Source organism: Rhyacophila brunnea, unplaced genomic scaffold, assembly GCF_057557595.1.
Source record: "Rhyacophila brunnea isolate RB1 unplaced genomic scaffold, BYU_Rbru_1.0 scaffold_21, whole genome shotgun sequence".
Lineage (NCBI taxonomy): Eukaryota > Metazoa > Arthropoda > Insecta > Trichoptera > Rhyacophilidae > Rhyacophila > Rhyacophila brunnea.
In genome coordinates, this window is record NW_028232871.1 from 994,056 (window position 1) to 1,018,514 (window position 24,459).

At 33.9% G+C, this 24,459-nt stretch overlaps 1 protein-coding gene across 1 annotated transcript in view; it reads left to right on the forward strand.

The window, feature by feature from the left end:
- LOC147070580 (acyl-CoA:lysophosphatidylglycerol acyltransferase 1-like) overlaps window positions 1-23,678 on the forward strand; it is a 767,070-nt gene extending 743,392 nt beyond the window's left edge. Inside the window, exons 5-8 of the mRNA XM_085949106.1 lie at window positions 18,087-18,223; window positions 19,320-19,474; window positions 20,223-20,398; window positions 22,174-23,678. Coding sequence (XP_085805232.1) covers window positions 18,087-18,223; window positions 19,320-19,474; window positions 20,223-20,398; window positions 22,174-22,446 — 741 coding nt within the window. The 3' untranslated portion in view covers window positions 22,447-23,678. The remainder of the gene's footprint in view (window positions 1-18,086; window positions 18,224-19,319; window positions 19,475-20,222; window positions 20,399-22,173) is intronic.
- Window positions 23,679-24,459: the final 781 nt, after the last annotated feature.

The window sequence follows — 24,459 nt, forward strand, 5'->3', positions numbered from 1 at the left end:
TAAAACATTAACATAATTAATTGAACTCAAGATAACAGAGTATTAAGTAACATTGTGAACAGTGGCGGCCGGTGACAAGAATATGAGGGAGTGCAAAAAAAACTCACCTATTTATACAAGAAGTCCATCTTCCATCGATTTTGAAAACACGTCGATAAGACGAACATCTATACTTAACATCGCAAGAGCATTTAGCCTGTCTTGAGTCATTGTATTTCTCAAAAATGACTTAACCTTTTCTAAAGTTGAGAAATAACGCTCACTTCCCACTGAAATCATCGGGATTGTACAAATTATTTTTAATAGGGTAACACTTTTGCCAAATACTTCCAGTAAATTATTATTAGTGAAAAGTTGAAGTATCAATAATGCTCCAACAGTAACGTAGAAATCTTCTCTGCTGTATAAGACTATTAGTTCATTTTTAAGTTAAAATTTGTCACGTTAATAATAATTATTCATTATTTATAATTAAGTATTAAATTACCCGATTTAAAAAAATTCATTTACTAAAATATAAAACCAGCCGGCTAGGTAGGCGGCTAGCTCTCTTCAGTACACATTTTAAATATACGTATGATTTTGAAATGATTAATGCGAAACATAGCTGATAATTTGGCATAATTCGGTCGCGTTGTTTAACTCTAACTGTGACCGCCGATTTTTAAAAATTCATCGCGTGCGGCCGCATTGTAGATATGTTTCAGGCGATGCATATTTACATATTCCAAAGTTTTAGCGTTGTCCATCGAGTAATAAGATAGTTATAATAAAAGTTATAAAAAATAAATGTCACCTCCGCGCATTGCCAATCTGCCCCTATGTTAAACGTCGAACTGCAAAAAATGATATAAACTTTGCAACGAAGGAATTTCGGCACATTTAACTTGATGAGTGACATGCTTATTGAACATATTTAAGCCGAAACGTCGATATTGAGTCGAAAAAATTAATATCTTCGGTATTTTCTTTAAAATCAGCCCATGTCAGATTCAAATCGCAGAACGTTCCCGCGATACGACAGTGCTGTGATCTGTCATATAAAATCGCAACTTCGTTTAATGAATGCATTTTCACGATACCTACGATGACGTTATTGAATTGAATCGTCGATTTATGCTCTAAATTCCCATTGATGACATTCTGACGCTACGGCAGCTATCCAAGGTAGGGTTGTATCGAAGTATTGGCACTTATTGTGATCCAAAAGCAGTCTTTATACTTACCCACCTATAGAATAGATGATGCGCCGATGTGAATAATAATTGCTTCATGAATTCGACTCGGAAAATTAATTCCCATTTAACTATAGGACAGTGGGTAGTTATCGACATACTACCTACACAATTACCTACCTAATGATAAGGTTAATGATACCTACCTAATCTCAAAATGACCACAAAAGAAATGGGGCCTTTTTATCGTACTTACTTACCTATCAAAATAGGTACCACCTAATCTCAAATCGACCACGAAATAGGGCCCCATTATCGTTTCAAATAAGAAAAATTATAAATAGGTAGGTAGGTACCGTTCAATGAATGAATACTTGGCTGAGCTAATAATGTCGGCCAATGTAAACTGTCATCCGTCTCGATGTGAATCGCTAATTAAAATAACGATGAACAATAATAATTTCACTTGTAAAATTCTCATTCAACGACAATACCCATGCTCCATGTTCCTTCTTATTGAATAGATATCTACCTACCTATCTGTACAAAATAAACGTAATAATAGATATTATAAGTCCTATGTAACTAGGTACCTACTTCAATGCGGCAAACACTAGGCTAATTAATTGTTAAAAGCTACCCACCCACCTACGTCTACAATTCTACACCTAAGTACCTATTTATTCTCAATAACAGCCTTTCTGTGGAATACCCACCTGATTAAAATCATAATGCACCTAAGTACCAAATTAACAAGCTGAACTGAACTGTGTGTACATCAAATTTAAGATACCTACCTATTGAAACACTAATAGTAATAGGGTAATCTCAAAATGAAAATAAAAAAATTAATCTACCAACGTTAGCATAATAATATCGGCGAAATCGGTGAAACCGGGAGCGGCTTACATTGAACTAAACTTACTAAACTAACCGTTTGATAAATAAGACGAGAATATGTTTCTATTTTTGCACTGCATGCATCGACATGATATTAGTCATCAATAATTAGGCTTCCAACTATATCTCGACGCGTGGCCTAAGCGCTTGTGTTGGAATATTTATATCGGCCAGTGTATGATTTTATTGTCCGAACGCCGAGTTAAGCTTTGTGTGCTATGGCATTAGGTACAGGCAACCTCCTGAAGAATTAACTTGGAAAACATCATTTTCAACGAAGATTCATGTAGTCTTATAGAACTTTGTTGGTTTTGATTCTACTAGCCTCATTTGTCGATCTAAATTTTTAAATGTATGTGTGAAAAATAGTGTAAATTCAAGGTACACTTTGAATTTTGCTCCTTGGCATGTCTCACCGATGGAGGCATGTGTGTATTGGTCGCGTCTCATTGGTGTAGTTACGTGTGTATTGGTAGACGGTGGCGTTGGCGCGTCAAAATCACATGTTCGAATACGCGCGGAATTCAAAATGATTGATTTCGTATAAGTTTCCGATATCGCATTTTTCGGAATACATGGGGGTTGTATATTATATATTTTTATTTAATCGATGATGGGAGTGCAGTGCACACTTTGCTCCTTTACTAGAGCCGTCCCTGATTGTGAATAGATAATATAATAATTCGGCATCTTTATTGTTTATAAATTGGTAATGCCGTGTTCTTTCCGTCAGCGAACTCATTCATTTTGACGTTTTGATTTTCAAGGTCACTGTCACATACGAAACGAAATATCAAAATAAACATGGAAATCGGGTAATAGGTACATGAATTCACGTCCTTCGTCGTGCAAAAGTAGCAAAAGAATGGAGAGGTTTCAATTAAGTGATCTTAATTGAAATGAGGTAGGTGAGGTTATGTCCGTCTCAACATTATACCTACCTACGACTTTTTAATTCTCCATGGATATAATATTATAAACGTAATAATGTGTCAAAATATAACATACATCTTCTATGTCTTTGATTAATTTTAATCTATACAACCATATTCATTTTTTCGCATTGTAAACGTAAACTCTTCACGCTTGTAGGTAGGTAGTAACATTAAACTTAAGATACCTAATAAACCTATATGGCGTGAGAATTTGTAAAATATATCTCACAAGCTCTTTGTTTAATCGAAAATTACGTATAAATAGTGCATCACTGAGTGAAAAAGCATTTTGACATAAGTTAACATAATTATTTGATCTGTTTCGCGGATGATTACGTGATCCTAAAAGTGGCGCAAAAGTAACTATTTATGGGATTGACATATTTTACAATAATTGGGTGAACGATACAAATCTATAGCAATGCTTTGGCGAAATATAAAATAATAATATGTAGGTAATTATTCTCGCGAGCCCAATAATAAAATACTATCTTTTCGCAGCCTAACCTTTCACTTTTATTTGACAGTTGAAAACTAAACTGCGTTATCGGCGCGAGACATCAGTGCGCATGCTCACATACTCAACTCGTATGGGGGACTATGGTCACGAGTGCCCTTTGGTATGGGCAATATTGTCGACACAGATTATGATTAATTCAGGTAGTGATAAGTTTCGACATGCCTTATTTCGATAACCTACGTCACTTTCGCGAATGACTACGATGTTTCACACGACTCGCAAGTTCTAACATAAGGCCCCAGAATTCTTTTATTGGTGAGGTCATCGGGGTTATTACGATCTTCTTAAAAACTGGGTTTTGCTGTGATTGTTTCACTGTTACTACTATTATTGTTTCACTAACCGCTATACTCCATTTTAATTGAAGGTCCATGTTTCGCATCCGTGGTACCTACTTTAAAACCGGATTAGGCAGTAACGATATTCTTTGATGCACATGACGAAATCTATTCGTCAGAAGATTAAAAATGGAGCCTCAAAACAGTTCAAACTAATCAAAAATCTAAGGACCTAATTCTCGGAAAGAGATACATAATTATATATATTATATAAGTACCTACTAGATTTTTTATGATTTTTATTTTGCTTATTTTTACGAGGGTCCCAAAATCAGCTCTAAACTTACTCTCTAAGGATTACGGATAATGAAATATTACCGACAAACCGTTTTTGGTCGCCATTTTACCAATATGGCGTCGTTTTCCCAAGGATGCCAGAGTGTTATCCGGCAGATTCGTAATAAGATAAAAAAAAAACTGAATCAGATTCAGTAAAAAAAATCTTCGTTCTCCGACCAGACTAACACCACGTTGCAAAAGCACTTCGAATTCCTTATAAGCGGCTTTATTACAACGTTTTTCTTAGCTCGTATTATTATTTCTCCGGTGGTTCTTTGTCCGGTACAAATCTTGCAATCGTTTTTTAACTAACTTCCCGACTAGCTAGACAGTTGAAACTTTTAGAATATATCAGAACACGATGCTAATGCTTTTTTTAATACTTTTAATCATCGTTAAGTAGAATTCAATTCATTTTCAGTTAATTCTGTTTTGTATGAAAAGTTATTTCGACACCATTATTGGTTGCTAGGGTCTGGGGTCCTAGCAACTAAATTATTAATATATACGTGCGTTACTATGGAAATCAATATGACATGTCAAAATGACATTTCAGTATTATTTCTATCTGTAAGTACAAATTTTTTTGATCGTTTAAGTTAGTCAAGTCAAGTTTATATGATTCAACAGATAATTTAAAAACGCTGTATATAAAAAGTTCTTTTTATCTTGTAATTATTTATACACATTACTTCATCTACGTATACCTGAATTAGAACTTGTGTGTCGATTCACTACACTAAAGGCATGTTTACACGGCCTTCGCGCTAATCATTTGTAATCACTACTCCCACTAATACCACCATGTGTAAACAAGCCCTAATATACCGTACTTTGACAAGATAGACCTGACGATTTGATCAGTTTGCTGGGACAAGACGTTATGTATATAAACAAATGTGTATAAAATTATTTTTAATGTACGAATTAATAATTATTGAATTGATAATGTGTCACTATGCTAGCAAATGAAACTGAAAACAAATTTATTCACTTCGTAAAAAGGCCAATAAATTATGTATCCGGGAGTTCATTCATTCTAACGTTAGGTAAGCTTCTGCGAAAGTGGAGCTATGATTTAATTTTAAATTAAAACTGAATTCGTAGTCTGCCGTGAATAATAATGTCTCGAAAAGGGGATAAACCTACCTATAGTTTCGTCGGTGTGTATGCTGACTAGAACTTCCATAAAAAAATATTTTGGGCAAGGTATTAAACTTGATCTATTAAAATGAAGTATTCAGATACCAATTCGATCGTCTCGGCGCTTTTTGTGATTGACTGATTGTGTATGCTAGAAAATAATTTATCTTGGTTAGAGCTCGTTTAGCTTTACTGAATATTCTTTCATTGTATTGTCTTATTAATATGTTACTTCTGTTTAAAATTGTATTTGTGACAATAAAACGTAGCTTCCTAATCTGTAGTGGAACATCTTAACCTTAAAATTGCGTAGATTGCGATTTCTTCTACTGCGCACGAATTTTTATTCTAATATTTTTTAATTAATATTTTTTTTTCAAAAAGATTTTTTTTAGTCGTTATATATTTCTCAGAAGTGTTTACTAATTATGTACATTCAATAAAAGAATGTTGCATTCTTAAATTTTGTCAATTATTGGTTGAATAAAAAAAGTGTATTATATTATGCTGGCAATATTTGTATTCCTTGCGTTTTGTAGCCCAACCGTCATTTCAGTCGTAAACCTAAGTTAGCGTCAATGTTTTGTACTATAGGGATTTGCTTCTGAATTTCTATGTTATTAATCTGTTCTGTATTGCGAAGTCTTGGTCATAAGAAACTTAGGTTAGGCTAGGATTAAAACATTTTTTTCCTTGCAATTCCACAATGGCTGTGCACCAAGAATTGTTGACATATTTGTTTTCGTAGCTCTGTTTTTGTCACTTGCATTATAACTTTCAACCGCTCACGTGAGGCCGTGTCGATTTTTTATTCAAATCAGTTTCAATTCAAAGCCATTGTTGTTTCATTTCATTCGTAATGCGAAAGCTGCCTTGAACTCCTTTGTGAAAAATATAGGCAAACGTCCCTTGAATTCTGAATTGAGACACAACAGTGGGCTCTGTGAATTTTCCTGTCATACCTGATATATGACAATGATCGAGCAAAAAACAAGGACTTGGCGTAAAAGCGTCTCCACACGATGAAAATTCGGCAAAGTTTCTTCAGTGAAAAGGCAAATAATTTTCAACAGTATGTGCGACGAAATTTCTCACTAGTCGCCAATCGGAGACTGACAGGCGAGGTGTCCGCACGTTGATTTGTTTTGTCATGGCAAAATATTCTTAAATCGTGTAAAGATGTAAAGTGTAAACAATAAACATAACATTAAATGGACGCATGTTGGATTTTTATGACAAGTTCGGCACGCGATATTTGCACAATCCGCGCATCGCCTAGCCACGATCTTTTTAGACCATGCCTCAACTAAAGTATAGCCCTTTAAATGTAAAAATTGATATAATATTATCTATACTATCTATAGGATACTCCATTCCACGTAGAGCTTGTGATTCCTCGACTTGGGAAACCAGACGAGAACCGCGCTAATTTTCATAGCCGATTTTGGCAAAATTCATGAATTCAAGAATGAAAACCTAACCTAACCTAACAAATAATCCAGTATAACGGCTATTTTCTTTGCCGCTGTCTTCCCTTAAACCGACAAGAACCGTCGACTTGTTTCATCTCTCAAAATTTAGAATATCTGTTTTCTCGAGAATTCGAGATTGACTTATTGATTTATTCAGTTTTAAAAATCGGATAATACTGATATACTCGATGTTGAAAGTGAGAACACAATGTATTAATTAATATTTAAGATGACTATTTTTTATTGGGTTACGCGATGTCTGCTTTACTTCCATTGCGCTGCAACGCCCTTGGAGATCAGCAATGGCACGTGTTATAAAATATTAAGGCTATACTTCAGTTGAGGCATGGTCTAAACCAATGATACTCAACCTTGGGCCAAATGCATATATTTGTAAAGTAACGCGGGCCGCATCACTACTGGTATGACGAAAAAAATCATGAAACCCCCCTTTTCTACAAAACATTTTTGAGATTTTAAAAATTATGCGTGTTTTCTAAATTAATCGTGGGCAATAGCAACACTTATACCAGATCTGATGCGGACCATAATGACAATCCTCTTCGGGTGTCACTATCTGTGCGTCAAAGTCGAAACGAATCTCAAGATATACGAAATTCCTGATAATAAATGTGTTTCTGGCCGCACATAAAAGCTTAAAAGGCCACACGCGGCCCGCGGGCCGCAGTTTGAGTATCGCTGGTCTAAACTAAAATGATCGTGGTTAGGCGATGCGCGGATTGTGCAAATAAATGAAATATAATTTGTCATAAATGTTATGTTTATTGTTATATTACTTATACTAATAGTATATTCATTGACATGTTTTCTTTTTCAAGTACATACATGAAGTTTTTTAGTAATCTTTACACGATTTAAGAATATATTCATCCGACGCCATGACAAAACAAATCGACGTGCGCACACCTCTACCTACTGTCGGTCTCCGATTGGCGACGAGTGCCAAATTTCGTCGCAACTACTGTTGAAAATTATTTGCTGTTTCACTTAAGTACGCTCTTAATATTTTAAATCGTTTTATGAAATACCGGTACCTATTAGTATTTTCATTCGGTTTTGCAATCCCTAATGATTGATACCCCCCACGTTGTGCGGGTCCATAATATGCCCCGGCTGAAGTGGAAAGAGTATTGAAAAATAATTTTGATTCTAATTTTTAGGTTTAATAACAGTATTGTGAACAAATTCAATAAACGCTGCATTCTGTAACTCGTTTTTCTCATAATTTAACCATCAAACAAGCCATTTAACTGTCCGGAACATTTTTTTAAAAAACAATGGAGTGTCCGACCGGCTTTGTCTGATATATCCGCATTCCAAGCTAAGCCATTTTATCTATTACTCTATTGTTCTGACGTTTATTCGTTTCTCAACGTATTTGGCTTTGAAATAAAGCCTTCTTTTGTGTAATTTACAGATTTTTTTTACGATTAATGTGATTTACATCTGTAATTAGTAATTACGTTATGATCTGGTACAGGTGGTTTAATTAAATTATTAGTCGGCCCACTACTCGGGTAACTATATTCAGTGCTACGAAACATGTTCATTTTTAAATCCATTATCCATTGCAGTCATTTTCTCAGTTATCACGTAGGAACTATTGACGTATGCTTAAATTATGAGGTACATAATATTATGTGGACATTGTACCTATTATAAAAATCTTGAGATTATATTATATTTATTTAGTCGATTCGTGAGCTTAATTATCTGCGTCGTTAGATTTCAAAATCAGCCAAGTCCACCTTTAGGTATTTTTGACTTTTTTATGAATTGCTGAATTCTACTGCTTTCTAATATTTCTGCATTATGGAAATCATCAAAATCCGTCTGTATAATAAGTAAATCAAAGCTAAAGTTCAGCAGTTTTTTTTCAAATTCACCTACATCCACTGAACTACTTATATCACATTCAGCCATGTCCATTTAAGCCAATCACTGACAGCGATTACAATAACATGGCTGTCAGTTGTTTACGAACTTTGAGTGAGGTTCTATAGTTCTTCACCACACTGTTGTTTTTAAACCTATAAAAGTAAAGGTTTATTAGTTTTAAGACTAATATAAAAACAATTTTTCAAATGTTGTTTATTGTAGGGCGTGATTCCATTTGGCAAGTTAGTTATCACTGTCACATGTAGCAAACTCACCACATAACGCGGTTGTTAAATTAATTATAAAATTTGTCACCTCCGGCCGATAGTCTATGACTTTCTCGGTGTCCATATAACCATTTTCACACATTGTTATAATATGACTACATACATTTGACAAGTTAGCGATGACCCGTGGGGTTAGGTGGGTCTTGCGTTGCTTAAGGACGGCAAATGAAAGAACGAACACGAATATCTCAACTTTTGAGAGCAGTGACGGTGTTCTATGAAGCAGACGATGCGGTCGATTCATTTAGAAATTGCCGATATCTTAGTTTAAAAATACTGGAAGTATTAAAAATCCTGGTAACCTATCGTATTATTCCTATCTTGTATTGTATAACCAACGGCGGCTTATTGCATAGGAAAAAAATCACGAAGGGGCCTCCTAACCTGTCAGCACCTCAAATCTCCTCGTTCCTAAAAAACACCACTGTTTGAGAATATGTTTCGTGGAAATGCTCTAATCCTCTGTGTGATTAATGAAATAGGTCGGTAGGTAACCAACAAATGTTCACACAATTTGAGACTAAAAATGAAAGGGGGTGGTATTCATATTAAGTCTGCTTAAGGCGGCACTCTGCCTAGGGACATCACTGATTTTGACCATTCTTCAGCTGTAGCCATAGCTGGCTTTTCCATTATTATGTTTCTACTACCTCATATATAAGAATTCGCATTAATGATGACTATATGAGGGATCCTGGGTGTGGCAAATACACATTTTTTCAATTTGTATTTGGAGTCAGAGTATGGACTATGGCTAATATAAATTTTTCGTAAAAACAATAATCTGTAGGTACAATCGACCCTTAGAAGATCAAATGGGTCACCATCACCACAAGGCGGAGGTTATATTAGCAGATTTCTTATAATATAACCTCTTCCCTGGAGGCCAATCCCCAAATGAAGCACTGCAAAACACGTCACCGAACCGCTTCAACTGAAGCACGTAAATTTTTTAGTTTTACAGGAGATGTTGTGTGTATAGAGCTTCGAATGGAATGGATACGCGAAATATAAGTGCGAGTGAGAAAGCATTCAGCATGCTTATAGCTCATGTCCATGTGTTAGAGTAAGATAGAAATTGAACATGTCATGACGGACCTCTTGTCAATTTCATGGAAATTAAATAACATTTTTATCCATTTTGGTAATGACTTCATATTTAATCAGTACTTACCGTTAACGTTGCATTATTAAACCATTCATTAATGAAGTACGTAGCCAATTAATCTTTAAAAAAGCTAGTTACGTCTCCAATATAACAATATTACAACACGGAATTTCCGTTGTATTTTGCAAACAAACATGTGTGTTTCTGTATTACAAAATCACATTAAATATTTAAATGAGAATTTAAACACAAAATAATACTTTCAGTGGTAATAGTTTTATGTAAAAGATAGAAAAAATAGATTCCCTCTTCAATACTACGTACGAATTTCTGACGTTTAATAATATGTCAAACGGAGAGTTGCTAGCGCCTCTACCGCCAAAGTATGTTATGACCCATTTGATCTTCTTATGATCGATTGTATAGATTTTTGTTTTTACGAGACATGGATGTTAGCCACTTGCTCAACCAATTTTTTTCTATATGCCTTTATGAATACCTCGCATTTACTATCGAGGTTTCTTTAAGGACTTTGATACTACTAATAATAACCACTCTCTACTTGATGCTAGTCAAATGAAAATTGTGACGTCTGAGAAATATGCCTTATTGAAAATCATTCGTCTACCCGTATTTGGTATTGCTAATTTGAATTTGACCAGGGCCTATGAAACCACCTTGCAGAAACCCTGGAAAATTCTTTGTGGCGCAAGGCGGTTGTTACTCTGATGAATATTTTGTCGTATTCATTGGGAACTGAGAACTGTGATTTATAACCGAATTTTTCCTGAGGTAAAAGAAATGTCGTATAGGACTGATATTCTGAGCGTATACTTATCCTATCTTATATGACTGCAATCACTGGATCTGAAAGGCATGAATCATCATTACATGTCACCATTTCTTTCCTTTCTTTTTTTTTATTCTTATTCTGATTCTTTTTATTACATCAATACAAATAATTACAAGATAGAAAGACCTTTTTATATACAACGTTTTTAAATTTTCTGTTGAATCATATAAACTTGACTTGACTAGCTTAAACGATCAAAAAAATTGTACTTGATAGAAATACTGAATAATGAAATGTCATTTCATTTTGATTTCCATAGTAACGCACGTAGATATATATTATTTAATAATTTAGTTGCTAGGACCCACTAGCAACCAATAATGGTATCGAAATAACTTTTCATACAAAACAGAATTTACTAAAAATGAATTCAATTCTACTTAAAGATGGCTAAAAGTATTAAAAATATGTATTGGCATCGTGTTCTGATATATTATAAATTTTTCAAATGTCTAGTTAGCCGGGAAGTTAGTTAAAAATCGATTGCAAGATTTGTACCGGACAAACAACCACCCGACAAATAAGAATACGACCTAAGAAAAACGTTGTAAAATTAAAAAGTGCATCTCTTCCGGCCTCGTTTACCAATTAAATCCATACTCTGATCCAAGCACACATTCAAAAACAATATGTGATTTTGCCAGACCCTAGATTACGTTATTCATTGACGTCTGGTGTTTGATATTTTGCATAACGTGTCGACAAATATAAATATTTAAACAGTCATTAACTTGTTTCACCTGTTCGTCGCATACTTTTCGTATGGAGTCATCATATTCTAATTATTCACAAATATTAAAATTAATGTTCTTTCAATCGAGTAATTTCTAATAATAATGCAAGCAAATTGACTATTTTATTGTTCAAATGCTTTGCATTAACAAAATAAGATATTTTATTCCTCCTAAGTATGAATAATTTGAATATGGAAATTGGCCACCCTGGTCATCATCTGAGTCAGTTAATACTAACCTTTTTTCGTTTGCGGAACCATGATGTAGGTATTTTGCAAAATCCCGGGAAACCTTCACCTGGCTGGCACACAACGTGTATCAGTGGTTTCCAAGCTTTATGTTACTACGCCTCTCTTTTAAAAAATCTAATCTTGGCGCCTCCCACCCTTTATTTAATTAAATAATATAGACACCTTTTTAAATAGCCAAAAATGTACTTACTACTTAAAACAACAATGAAAAGAAACTTGATTAAGTATAAAAATAAACAAGATTTTACTACTTTTATTATATTAATTTTTAAATAAATTTGTTTTTCATGCGATGGATGTGATTGTTTATTAGCACAAAGTGCTCTTTTTCTACTAAACTGGGTCGATATTTGGATTTCATTGCAGCTATTGCAGAAAATCCCGTTTCGCATATTATATATTATGATGTTACGCATGGTAGGTAGAAGTACTTTAGTTAGTAAAGTAATTTACTTAAAACTTGTATTATATTATTCTTCACTTCGATTCAATTAAAATTGGACTAGGGTTTTTGTTTCAATTAATTATCGCATGATAATTCTATCATTTTTTTTCCTTTTCAATAGTAGTCAATCCAAATTCATCATCGTTCATTGACAAATGGATTCTAGCATGGGCTCCACATCCTGAAGTGGGCCCCCGGGCTAGGATCTTTGGCGGGCCCACCTAACTATCGCTGAGGTTAAGGGCAGTGTGGTGCTCTAAAGTAGTGTTTACTAAATTATAGATGGGAGTTATCATTTAAGTACCTATAGCAATCATCATATTGGTATCACATCAAATTACAACGCATAACCACATATTACGGAGTAAATTTGTGATGTCTGTTATGCCCGGGCCCCCAGGCTCTTTATAAACTATGCATTTGCAAACTGTAAACTTGTGGCTATATTTGTGTTAAACTTTTCGCGCCTCCCTTTGCAACACTCCGCGCCTCCCAGTTCGTAAATCGCTGACGTACATAGTGGTAAATTACGAAAAATACATGTGAAGCAATTAATAGGCAGGGCCATATATAGGGAAAGCTTCTTCCTTGGACAGGCTCAAAATGACGCCCTTTACTGTTTTTAGTTTCAAAATATTAATTTTGTTACTAACCTACTACTTTGTATTACCTATTTAAGTATTTTATGATTACTTTTAAACATTTACCAAATATTGTTATGTTGGCGCCGCAGGCGAAAGTTTTGTCATTTAGTGGTACCTTATCTATTCTCAAAAGTTTTATTTTGTATGTGTAAGCAACCGCATGATCAGCCAATCCGAATTCATTGTTTGAATTAGGTTACGTTAATTTTTCTTGATAACCAAATATGACACGATCGGTCCGATCGCCCTTAGATCGGCTACTAACTGTTATTGGGCCTCATTGCCTATTGTAGTGTTAAAAAGAGAATATAATATATACCTCAGTGGCGAAGGGTGGAAGTAGGCTGAGAAGATCCGCCATTAAATAGTGGACACTAACATTGTCAGTCATACTTATTTGTTTTCATTGAAATAAAACTACAATTTACAGATGGTGTTGGTTATTTTTTAAAATTCAATTAAACCCTGCGAAAACCAAGCCATTATAGATAATAGTCAAAATATACTCGTCTATCTTTAAAATATTATGCAATTAAATCATACATAACTTTGGATATTTTGGATTGAATAATATTTTTTATCTATTTTAGTATGGTATAGGCAGGGCTTAATGAATTTAAAAAAATGAACCAACCAGTGACGTCCCTAGATAAAATGCCGCCCCTAGCCAGTGCCAAAATGCCGCCTCATTATTTTACACATTATTTTTATCATCCTTTCACGAGTCCAATATCTAAGAAATTAATGTGTTGTATGGACACATTACTAACAAAATATCAGACTAATTATTCGCAAATCTGCATGTGTCGTTTCTGGTCACCAAGGACGTCGAAGGGCAACGGAACTAAACTAGATATCGCGGACCCGACAAAACCAGTGAGTTCGTTTTTTTAATGTTAATATATCTTCGTTATTACATACTAAGTTTAGGTAGCTATTTCTATATATTCCATATGATTTTCCTCGATTTGCCGCCCCCAAGCGACGCTCATTCTGCCTACCCCCACGGGACGTCACTGGAACCAACAATATGTGTAATATGTATTCTTAATCCAATGAAAACATATAAGTATGAATGAAAAAGTGTGCACAATTTTGTCGTATCGCCCAAGGTATTCCAAAATTAGTATGGTTTGGTTTAGGCAAGGTTTAATTATTATTTACCACCATCTGTAAATTGTTATCTTGGTTCAATAAAAACAAATACGTATGACTAACAAAGTTTAATGTACACTGTTTATAGCGGATCTTAACAGCCTACCTCCACCCTTCGCTACCGAATTATACCCATATATATTATGTTATGTACTTGCGTATATTTTTTTTATTTTTGTTGGTATTGTATACCTACTCGTTAATTTTATTATGCGCTATGTTTGTTGATATGCAAACATAAAAAAAATCTATTAGGTTCGATGTTATTATTTGAATAATTTCTTAACCTTTGAATACATTAATTTATCGCTCTACGACTCTAACGCCAGCGATGTGCAATAGTTTATTAGTTCCAATTAATTGATTCCAATACAATATGTTATTTTACTGTATGTAAATATAGACAGGTGTAATTCTGGGTTACATGTAAATTGTACGTATTGCATTTCACCGTAGCACAGTTCGCTATGAGCTTTATTATCTATAGCACCGAGATGAGAAAAATACGCGTTGTTCGTGGAGCATCGCAGACAATAATGATCCTTCAAGAATGAAAACCTAACCTAACTACTATTTTGTTTGCCGCTGGCTTGGGTAAACCGACAAGAACCGTGTTTTATTTAGACATGAATTTTAGTACTACTTTGGACGATCTTTAATATACTTACGACCATATATTTCGGATACAACATTTCACGGTGAAGTGTGATACGGCGAACTGCATGTGTACAAATTTCCGGACACGATAATTCTGTCGATCACTGTACTACCCAGGAAAGCATCGGACTATTCAGTCAATTGAATCATTGTAGGTACTATTCTAGATTCTATTGTTAGCGTTGTAAATGATTAATAAGATAGAAATGCGACAGCCAGCCGCCATAGACCGAGACTTTAAAACCAGTTTTGGTTTATGATTTAATGACAGTCAGGTCATTAAACGCAATAAATACCCACAAACTTAATACACATAATTTGAAAACATCTCATGCATATACACACTAGAAAAAAACATTTGTAGAAAAAATACGACATATATTTATTTTTTTCTATTGTGTATAATATGCATGAGATGTTTTCAAATTATGTATATTCAGTATATAGAATGTTACATTCTGAAATCTTGTGTCTTATTCTTTGAACAAAAGAAATAGTTTATCAAAACCTACAAACTTCCGAAGTCACCTCAAATAATACTAACATTAAATGCGCGTTTGATAAACTTAAATGCATATTTTATTATGATATCGTAAGTACAGACCAACTATTGAACATACATGTGTATAAGTTTAGCCACACTAGATTATTGTATTCCCTGATTGAACACAACACTAATGGGAACTGGCTTACCCTGCAGGGCGTGGTAACAGTTGTGAAGCAGGGTCCGCTTTATTATTTTGGTAAACCAAGGGACACAAAGAGAGCCGGCTGTCCGCAAGTATTGAATGGGCATTATGTTTACTTGACAGACAACCGATTAAAAATAATATAATATTCTTTAACACAATGATTAAGTGTATCGAATATTTCTCCACATCCGAGATATTATGTAACTACTCTGTTTTACTACACATTCAGTTTCCATTAATTTTGTGTTTCCTGAATAATCCTAGAAAACTTTTTTGGAAGATTCGTAAAACGTCTTGACTTCATATTACATGCTCACTTTTCTACTTTGGTATAAATTACTGGAGAACTACGGGAATAAATTCATAATAATATTATGTATTTATCAGTGGCGAAGGGTGACGGTAGACTGTTAAAATCCACCATAAATAGTGCATACTTAACTTTGTCAGTCATACGTAGGTATTTGTTTTCATTGAAATAATACTACAAATTGCAGATAGCGTTAGTAAGCTTTTAAAATACAATCATACCCTGCGAAAACCAAGCCATAATAGACATTAAATTATACATAACTTTAGATATTTTATAGATAGAAGAATATTTTTTTATACTATAGTTTGGCGTAGGTAGGGTTTAATGAATTTAAAAAAAATGAACCAACAATATGTGTAATAATGTATTCTTAATCCGTATTACACATATTGTATATTATTATAATATATTAAATCATATTATTTAAAGTATGAATGAAAAAGTATGCATAATTTTATCGTATCGGCCAAAGTATACCAAAACTATTATGGTTTGATTTTGACAGGGTTTAATTGATTTTTAAAAACTAACTAACACCATATTCTGTAAATTGTAGCCTTAGTTCAATAAAAACAAAAACGTATGACTAACAAAGTTTTATGTGCACTATTTACGGAGGACCTTAATAGCCTACCTCCACCCTTCGCTACTGGTATTTATCAATCTCGGGATCGAGAATACTAATCCCAGAATGCCAGGAATTACAATTGAAATCCTTTGTGGTAACTTACCGACTAGCTAGACATTTGAAACTTTTAGAATATATCAGAACACGATGCCAATGCATTCTTTTAATACTTTTAGCCATCTTTAAGTAGAATTGAATTCATTTTCAGTTAATTCTGTTTTGTATGAAAAGTTATTTCGGAAGAAATCCGTAATCCAATTCACTATTATTGGTTGGTATGGGGGTGGTCCTAGCAACTAAATTATTAGTATATACGTGCGTTACTATGGAAATCAAAATGACATTTCAGTATTCTATATTTGTTTGTTTGTTGCAAAATAGCAAAAATATGATTTGTTGACAATTGCCTTATTTGTCCTAAATTATTAATAATTACATAGAATTGTCAAGTTTATATAATTCAACAGAAAATTTAAAAACGTGGTATATAAAAAGTTCTTTTTATCTTGTAATTATTTAATTTTTTATTAGCTATCGTCTTATATTAATATATACTTATTTCGGTTAAGGATCGCTGCATTGGTCTCAGAGTCGGGCAAGGTACGCAATTTCTCAGCGGTGTTAATAATAATACATACGATGACTGTATGTGTGTTTGTGTTACGTCAGAGCTTTGCTGAAGACGGAGTTGCGCCAAACACGAAGGTCGTTCGGCGACCGCGCAAGGACGTCTCCTTTTGGCCGCTCGTCGGCCATCGGCCATCGCGTATTACGTATACGCATTGATTGCAAATGTGCATTCGACGATGCTAATAATTCAGGGTTGCCATATTCACGTCACACAACCTAATAGAATTAAAATTAGCAAATAGCGGCACTCAAAAATAAATAGAAAAGCTTATGAACCGGAGCGCTCGACACTTTTCCGAAAATACTAAAGTGTGTTTTCTTTTGGTATATACCATTACTATACATATGTATCTGTAACGGAAGGTGGAGGTAGGCTGTTAAGATTCGACATAAATAGTGCACACTAAACTTTGTCAGTCATACGTATTTTCTTAGCAGCCTAACTTCACTCTTTGCCACTGCTACATAATATACCTTAGACGAACAAATGCAATAACTGTCTGTAGACATTTGATATGGACTACTACTAATGATCTGAGTAGGCAACGTCATTTAGTGTCGCAGGCGAAAAACTTATGTTTGATACTATAATATAAGTTTCTTATTAATCTTTATTTAAAAATTGTAATTAATACAATAATTTTCATCATGATTCCCAAACCGGAGCTCTATTTTAAAATTTTTCTACAAGACCAAGCGATGGTCTTGAGGATTTTACGAACCGGAGCTATGCTCCGATGCTTTCCGGTTCATTTTGAGCGCTGGCTAATATGTGAAATGAGAATAATCTTCCTCTAGGGCTCATGTGGATTGTCACAGGGGGTACTGGAAGTCAAGCTAGCGCTTGGTGGAGCGTAAGGCTCCTCAAAAGAAACAAACATAGACTCTGCATTGGGTCTCAAAACTGGAAATCTAGAATTAAGTAGTAAATTGTTACAAGTAGGTAACAATAATCAATCCTAACACCAAGTTAAAATTGTATTGCTTTATTCAATTTGTTTTAACCATTTCCTTCTTTTCTCTTTCAGGGTAAAGACAGGCGTGATGCGTCAGTTCTCGAATTATCGCGGCACTTGAGAACTTCATTCATGCCGATAGACAGACACTGGATCGTCCTCTTTCCGGAGGGAGGATTTCTCAGAAAAAGAAGGGAAACCAGTCAAAGGTAAGGTGTTATTAGAAAAGGTACAAAGCCAGTTTATCTGGCAAACAGACTCCCACTATCTATTGATGTTAAATCAAAGCATCAATGTATTAAAAATATAATTAATCTTCCATATCATTAAAATTTCTTCCATATGTCACGTTTATAGTACAACTAATGGATCATGGTGTCACATAAATATTAAAGCGCTTAAATCAAAATAGATCCTTCTACGACTATTGTCAGCAGACAAAAGTAATGAAGAGTCAATTTCTATAAGAACATAGATTTAAAGAAATATTGTTAGTAGCAGGGATAAGATTTCTGTAGATGTGTCAATATTGTAAAAATCCTGGAAGACAGTTTTGAAAAGATCGTTGGTAAGTTCCAGATTCCAGTTCCTCTTGATTATCCAGATCATCTTAATCCCTATTTAGTTTAAATAATCGTAGTTCTACTATAATAAGTTGGTGTTTTTATATCATGGTGTTTCTGCTGAAGACAACAGTCTAAAAAATCACAGCATAATTTAATGTCATTGTCATTGGTTAAAATAATGTAGAGTGTTATGTTGGTACCTAGTCAATGAAATGGCTTGTTTAAATGCGAGCCGTCATTTTTTGGTTCTTTTTATCGCTGAATAATAGCACCTGTACACATGCATGGATTTATTTTCACCAATAATGTGTATTTTAAACTATCGCGATAATAACTGTTTATACGTTAAAGTGCTGATTGTCTCTCCAATCTCATTCTTCAAGGGTAAGCAAGAGGTGATGATATATTATCATCGTATTGTGCTATTTGACAGATTCACACAGGTTCGGTCAAGTTCGTAGATAATCGGTAGAAGTCAAAATATTCTGTGCGGTGTAGTCTTGCAACATGCACGAAAATACGTGTTTCCACATGCATTTTCTTGTTATGGCCGCGATAATACGTACTGTCAACAGTAAATCCATGCACGTGTAAACAAGGTATAAAGATGACTTCTATAAATACTAGCATAATCAGTTTTTATGTTTGTATATAAAGAGAAGAAATAATCTGAGTCAAAGTTAAGTTAATCAACAAAGTTATCCAGATCAGTAATAATGTGTCTTGTGTAATTTTCCAGATACGCAGCGAAAAATAACCTAGCAAAGCTGAACCACGTGTCTTTGCCGAGAGTAGGTGCACTTAAAGTAATTGTAGACGAAATGGGACCATTCTCCAAATCTCCGGCAAAGATACCGATAGCTGAAAATCACTCGGCAACAGAAAATAACAAAGGTATTTAAATTACATATTTTGCTTCATATGATGATAAAATAATTTACCAGTAAATCTTTTAGCAGTGAAGCTTCAAATTTTTCGTCACGCTCAAGGAGATGCCTTCACATGAGAAAATTGTTTGTAGGTACAGAATCCATTTTCAGTTTTTAACTGACCTTTGCCTAAGCAATATAAAACCTCATTGGCTGCAAACCGTTCCATATCAATCAGCTGACACTTCATTAGCTGCATACTGCCTAATACCAATGAACGGCACCAATTGCCTTACAAAATGTCAAAAATTATGTATGCGTCATAGCTTTACGAATTTAACTAGAAGCCTTTTTGCAAAATGTAATTAATGGCATCCAATGCCAACTGTCACTTATTGTGTATCACATTGACAGAAAAGATATCAATATTTGGTATTGTATTGAATCGAATGAAACTATCGATAGCAATATTATAGCGTAATAAAGTATTGACACTGAAGAATCAGAGAACTTTACTGTAAGAATTTGTTAAGATGGATGTTGTTAAATTATTAGAAATATTGTAAATTATTGAGCAAAAAGTATTCAACATACATAATTTGTAACTTCAGGAACAGGCTCTGGACAGAACTCGAATCTGCATCCGTCGGTTTCTGGCCAATGTTTACTAATAATTCACCCAACTTTGCCTTACCAAATTACCGACAGGCAATATCATGGAATTAATGGTTGATGTGCGATGTCATAATGTTCGTTATGCTGCCAATTTTCAGGTGTATCAGATGCAGGTGACAGCTCAGCGGAGATAGCGTCGGATAAACTGCGATGGATATTAGACGTCACTGTGGCGTATGAGAACGCCAAGCCTCTGCATTTGACGAACATTGTCACAGGTGGCGTACCTCCTTGCACCACACATCTCCACTATAGACTGTTTCCTAGTACTGATGTAAGTAAAACTATGCTATTTTGGTGGTACGTAATATGGTGGTGTTAGGAATGTTAGGATCGGATTAAATCAATAATTACAAACGACAATATTTAGTTTAAGTAGTATATAATTTATTTGTCTACTACCTTAAACCCTTTAGTAATTATGTTATGTTATGTTAGGTATTTTAATTTCAATTTAAACACATACAAAGCAATGGCTAGATGTAGCGAAACGAGATGTGACTATAACAGGCAAAGACAGCGATTAAGAGTAATGTCAAGTCAATATGCAGGTACGTGAGAGATGTTGTCTGTGAAATGTTAAAGATATTTCCAACTTGCTTCACTATCGTCTTAGTATTAAAATGAAGCTTTACTGAAATTCAAAAAATGTAACTCTCTTGAGTCGCTTTTTCACATAGCTAACTTTATACTGAATCAAAGAGAATTTAATTCTTTGCAAGATAGATTGAGAAATGAGACATCTATTTCCACAAATTGGCACATTGTTAGTATTAGAAAATACGAGTACCTACAATACAATGGAAAAAAAACTGAAACAAATCTTAAAACCAACCATTTGCAGTGGAAACACAAAAACATTATGTACGATAAAAATATTAATTGGTGGATCTGTAATTAGAAATAGACTTCTCATGTGTCAATGAATATTCTGAATATTTTTTCATGTTTCTATTTAGTTATCAAATATATTCAGAGATGGTTTTAAGTCATTGGACGCTAAAGACGCACCTAGGCAAAAATTGTTTGCAAACATTTGTGCATTTTGTTACATGTGTGCACAAACGTTGGTTATGCAGATTCTTTCTCGCTCACTAATTTGTATATCGCAGACAGCACAGCCCAAGTGCATGGCACCACAAAACGCAACAATATTATCACATAGGAGGCAGAGAAGGGGTCACTTTCAGATATATAGAGGAGTGCTTGGCCTTCAGGTATCATTGAGTTCAGCTCAGTGTAGTATCTAGTTTGCCTAGTTCAGTACATTACATTTTCTTGACTTGCGAAAATGAGTAGGTATGCTGTGTTCAATCACACTATCAGAGTCAAGTGAGTAGTCAACTTAAATAAACCATACAAACGTTGATCAGAATCATTACTTCTCAATATAAATGAGGCGTCTAATTCCAAAAAGCGATAAGTCCACATTTGATCAAAATCGAGAAAAAAATACGCACGTATTCTTTGAATAATTTTACACAATATGTATTGATTTATAAATTCCAAAACGCGACATAACCCTACTAAAAAAATAATTTAAGTCTTGATTTATGACAAAAAGCGCCAAGTCCGTGTTTCATAATATTTAAAGCTTGGTTGATTTTGCGCGTCTTTAAGTCAACCAATAAGGGAACGTTCAATATTAAAAAGGGCGTCTCCCATGCTGTAGCATCTGGTAAACTCGTGACAGTGCCACGGAAATATGTGCCTTATGCGGAATAAATTTAAACGTGAGGTACAAATAGCGCTACGTCCAATTTTATTTTGCCTATATTTATTACATTTAAGAGTTTATCGGCTGAAACAAATTGCCATTTGGTTCTAATTTCAACATAGAATACAACGAAAAAAATAATCTCATGTTAATACAAATAATTGAAGCTTGAAACATAAAAACGTTGTTTCCCGTAAATATTGAATGGTGGACTTGTCGCTTTATGTAATTAGCCGTCTCAAATAAGGAATTGGATAAAGAACCGTGCATCACGTATACATCGTGATATTATGTATGTAAACCAATACTGATTTAACATTTAATGATTTCAGATACCAAGTGACCATGAGGGTATGACGCAATGGCTTTACAAGCGTTTTGAAGAGAAGGAAAGACTGCTAGAATACTTTTACAGCAATGGCCGCTTCCCTGCTCTCTGTCCGGACGGGGTGACACGCAACGACAAGCCAGCCATCATACAACAAAATCCAATACGCTTTTTCTTCATTAGCTTATTTTTTATCGTATCAACGATCTTTCAAGCTCGCATTATTTATGTAATATACCAATGCGTTACGAACAATTTAAACCTTATTCTTGCGTAATCTATTCAGTGAAACCCTTTACCAATTCGAATAATTGTCAGCAGTGAATTAAATACTTGCCGTGGAATTTACGTCATGAATCCTTCTAAAAGTGACTATTATTGACTAATTGTGGTGCGTAAAAACGATGGATAATAACATAGTAAAAATATCTTAGTACATAATAATATATTTAACATTTTGTAACGCCATTTTGTAAAAATGTCACTTCAATGAAGCTTTTAAAGACTCTGCAAAAAGTATATCTACAGTTAGAAATGTCAGCAAACAATACGTCGGTGATTGCATATATTGGTGTGACTATGTATAATGTCTGTGTGTGTGTGTCCCCTTACGTCAAAAAGTATACAGTAGAGAAAATTCATGACTCTCATTATTCAATCCACGTAAAAACTTGTAAAATAACTATTTTCAATAATATGTACAAGGAATACAAGATATTACAATAAGTAAAAAAAGTTAATTACCAATTTTGTTCCTAATTTTCCCACAGATGGCCACTCTACCATCTTGGCTACCGTCGGTGGGATGCAGTGCGATTTTTTATGGACCACATGAAGAGGTTGCTCTGTTAAAGATACCACAGTCTTAATAAAATGCCTATTTTTCACTTTTCACTTTCACTACAATAAATTGTCTATATCGTTGAATGAACACTGAATGGTAGTTTATCTCAAAGGAAAATATTTCGTAAGAAGGCCTCCAAACCTGTCACCATGTCAGACTTCCACGAAGCTAATTATTTTATTATCATTTCAAGTGATTCGAATAAATGTTGATCCTCGGTTATCCAGATTTTATAAACGATTAATACGGATAATCGAAAAAATGATAAAACCAGAATTGTAAAATTCATTTTTTTTTACGAATCAATTATTTTATAATACCGTTTTTTTATAATCATAGGAAGCTAATGATCAAAAAAAAAAAAATCCCGATAATCGTTGCAAAAAAGCGTTTAGCAGCTGAAAAATGGACTTATTGTTCTCATTTGATAATACACTACTACAGGAAAAAGAAACCTATGTTAAAACTAACCAATTACGTATGCTTGACATGCAAAAAAGTTTTTTATGACAAATATTGGATTGTGTATTTGTTATTTTTTTAAAGTAAACAGCTCAATCCCCCTTTCCTTTCACACACAGACATGTTATTGTAAAAAATGTCACATATGATCAAAACCGTATAAATTGAGATTTTCTTGAAATACGTTTCACTCTTATTATTTGAATAAAAAGAAAATTGTAATAATAATTGTGTCCATTATAAATTATAACTAATTTTTAATTTTTAATTCCTTCGTCAATGTGTAAACAATTTATGCGTACCTACATAGTTTGTTGTATTTTATAGTTTTTGTGAATTTGCATTTTTGAATTTTTTAATGTAAAAAATATATTGTCTTTCTGCTTGGCTTTCTGTAGATTCTAAATGCTAATTTATTTAAATCCATTTTTTCTGCCTCATTGTGTGTATAAATTTACATTTGCCTTGTTATAATTATTATACTTACACAAGTACACAAAATACTAACCTCATATACCTATTATTACATCTCACACAAGTAACCCAACAGTTTTTCATGCTAATTCAAAAACTACAATATGACAGAATTTACCATTAAAATGTCGTAAGTTTAGATAATAATTGTCCTTAGTGTTGTTAGTCCTTATGTCGAAGAAATCGAACCCGAATTAATTTTTTAATAATTACTGTCCAGACAATATTCTTTTGTCGATAAGGTAATTTTTTGTTAACCAGAACAAATCAAATTTACTACCTTACAATCTTAAACTGGCTACAAAGGTAACTGCATAGTTATGCAATTTTATTGTACATTAAAGCTGTTTAACCCCCACATGGCACAAGTATACTTAAATAGTGCCAGATTATGCCTTGAAGATGACGTTTTGCACAGACTTGCGCAAGTCTGCTACATACATTGAGTTATACCTGTGCAAGCACGCATAATATGCAAGTATACAGTATAGAAATTCAAACATTTTTTGA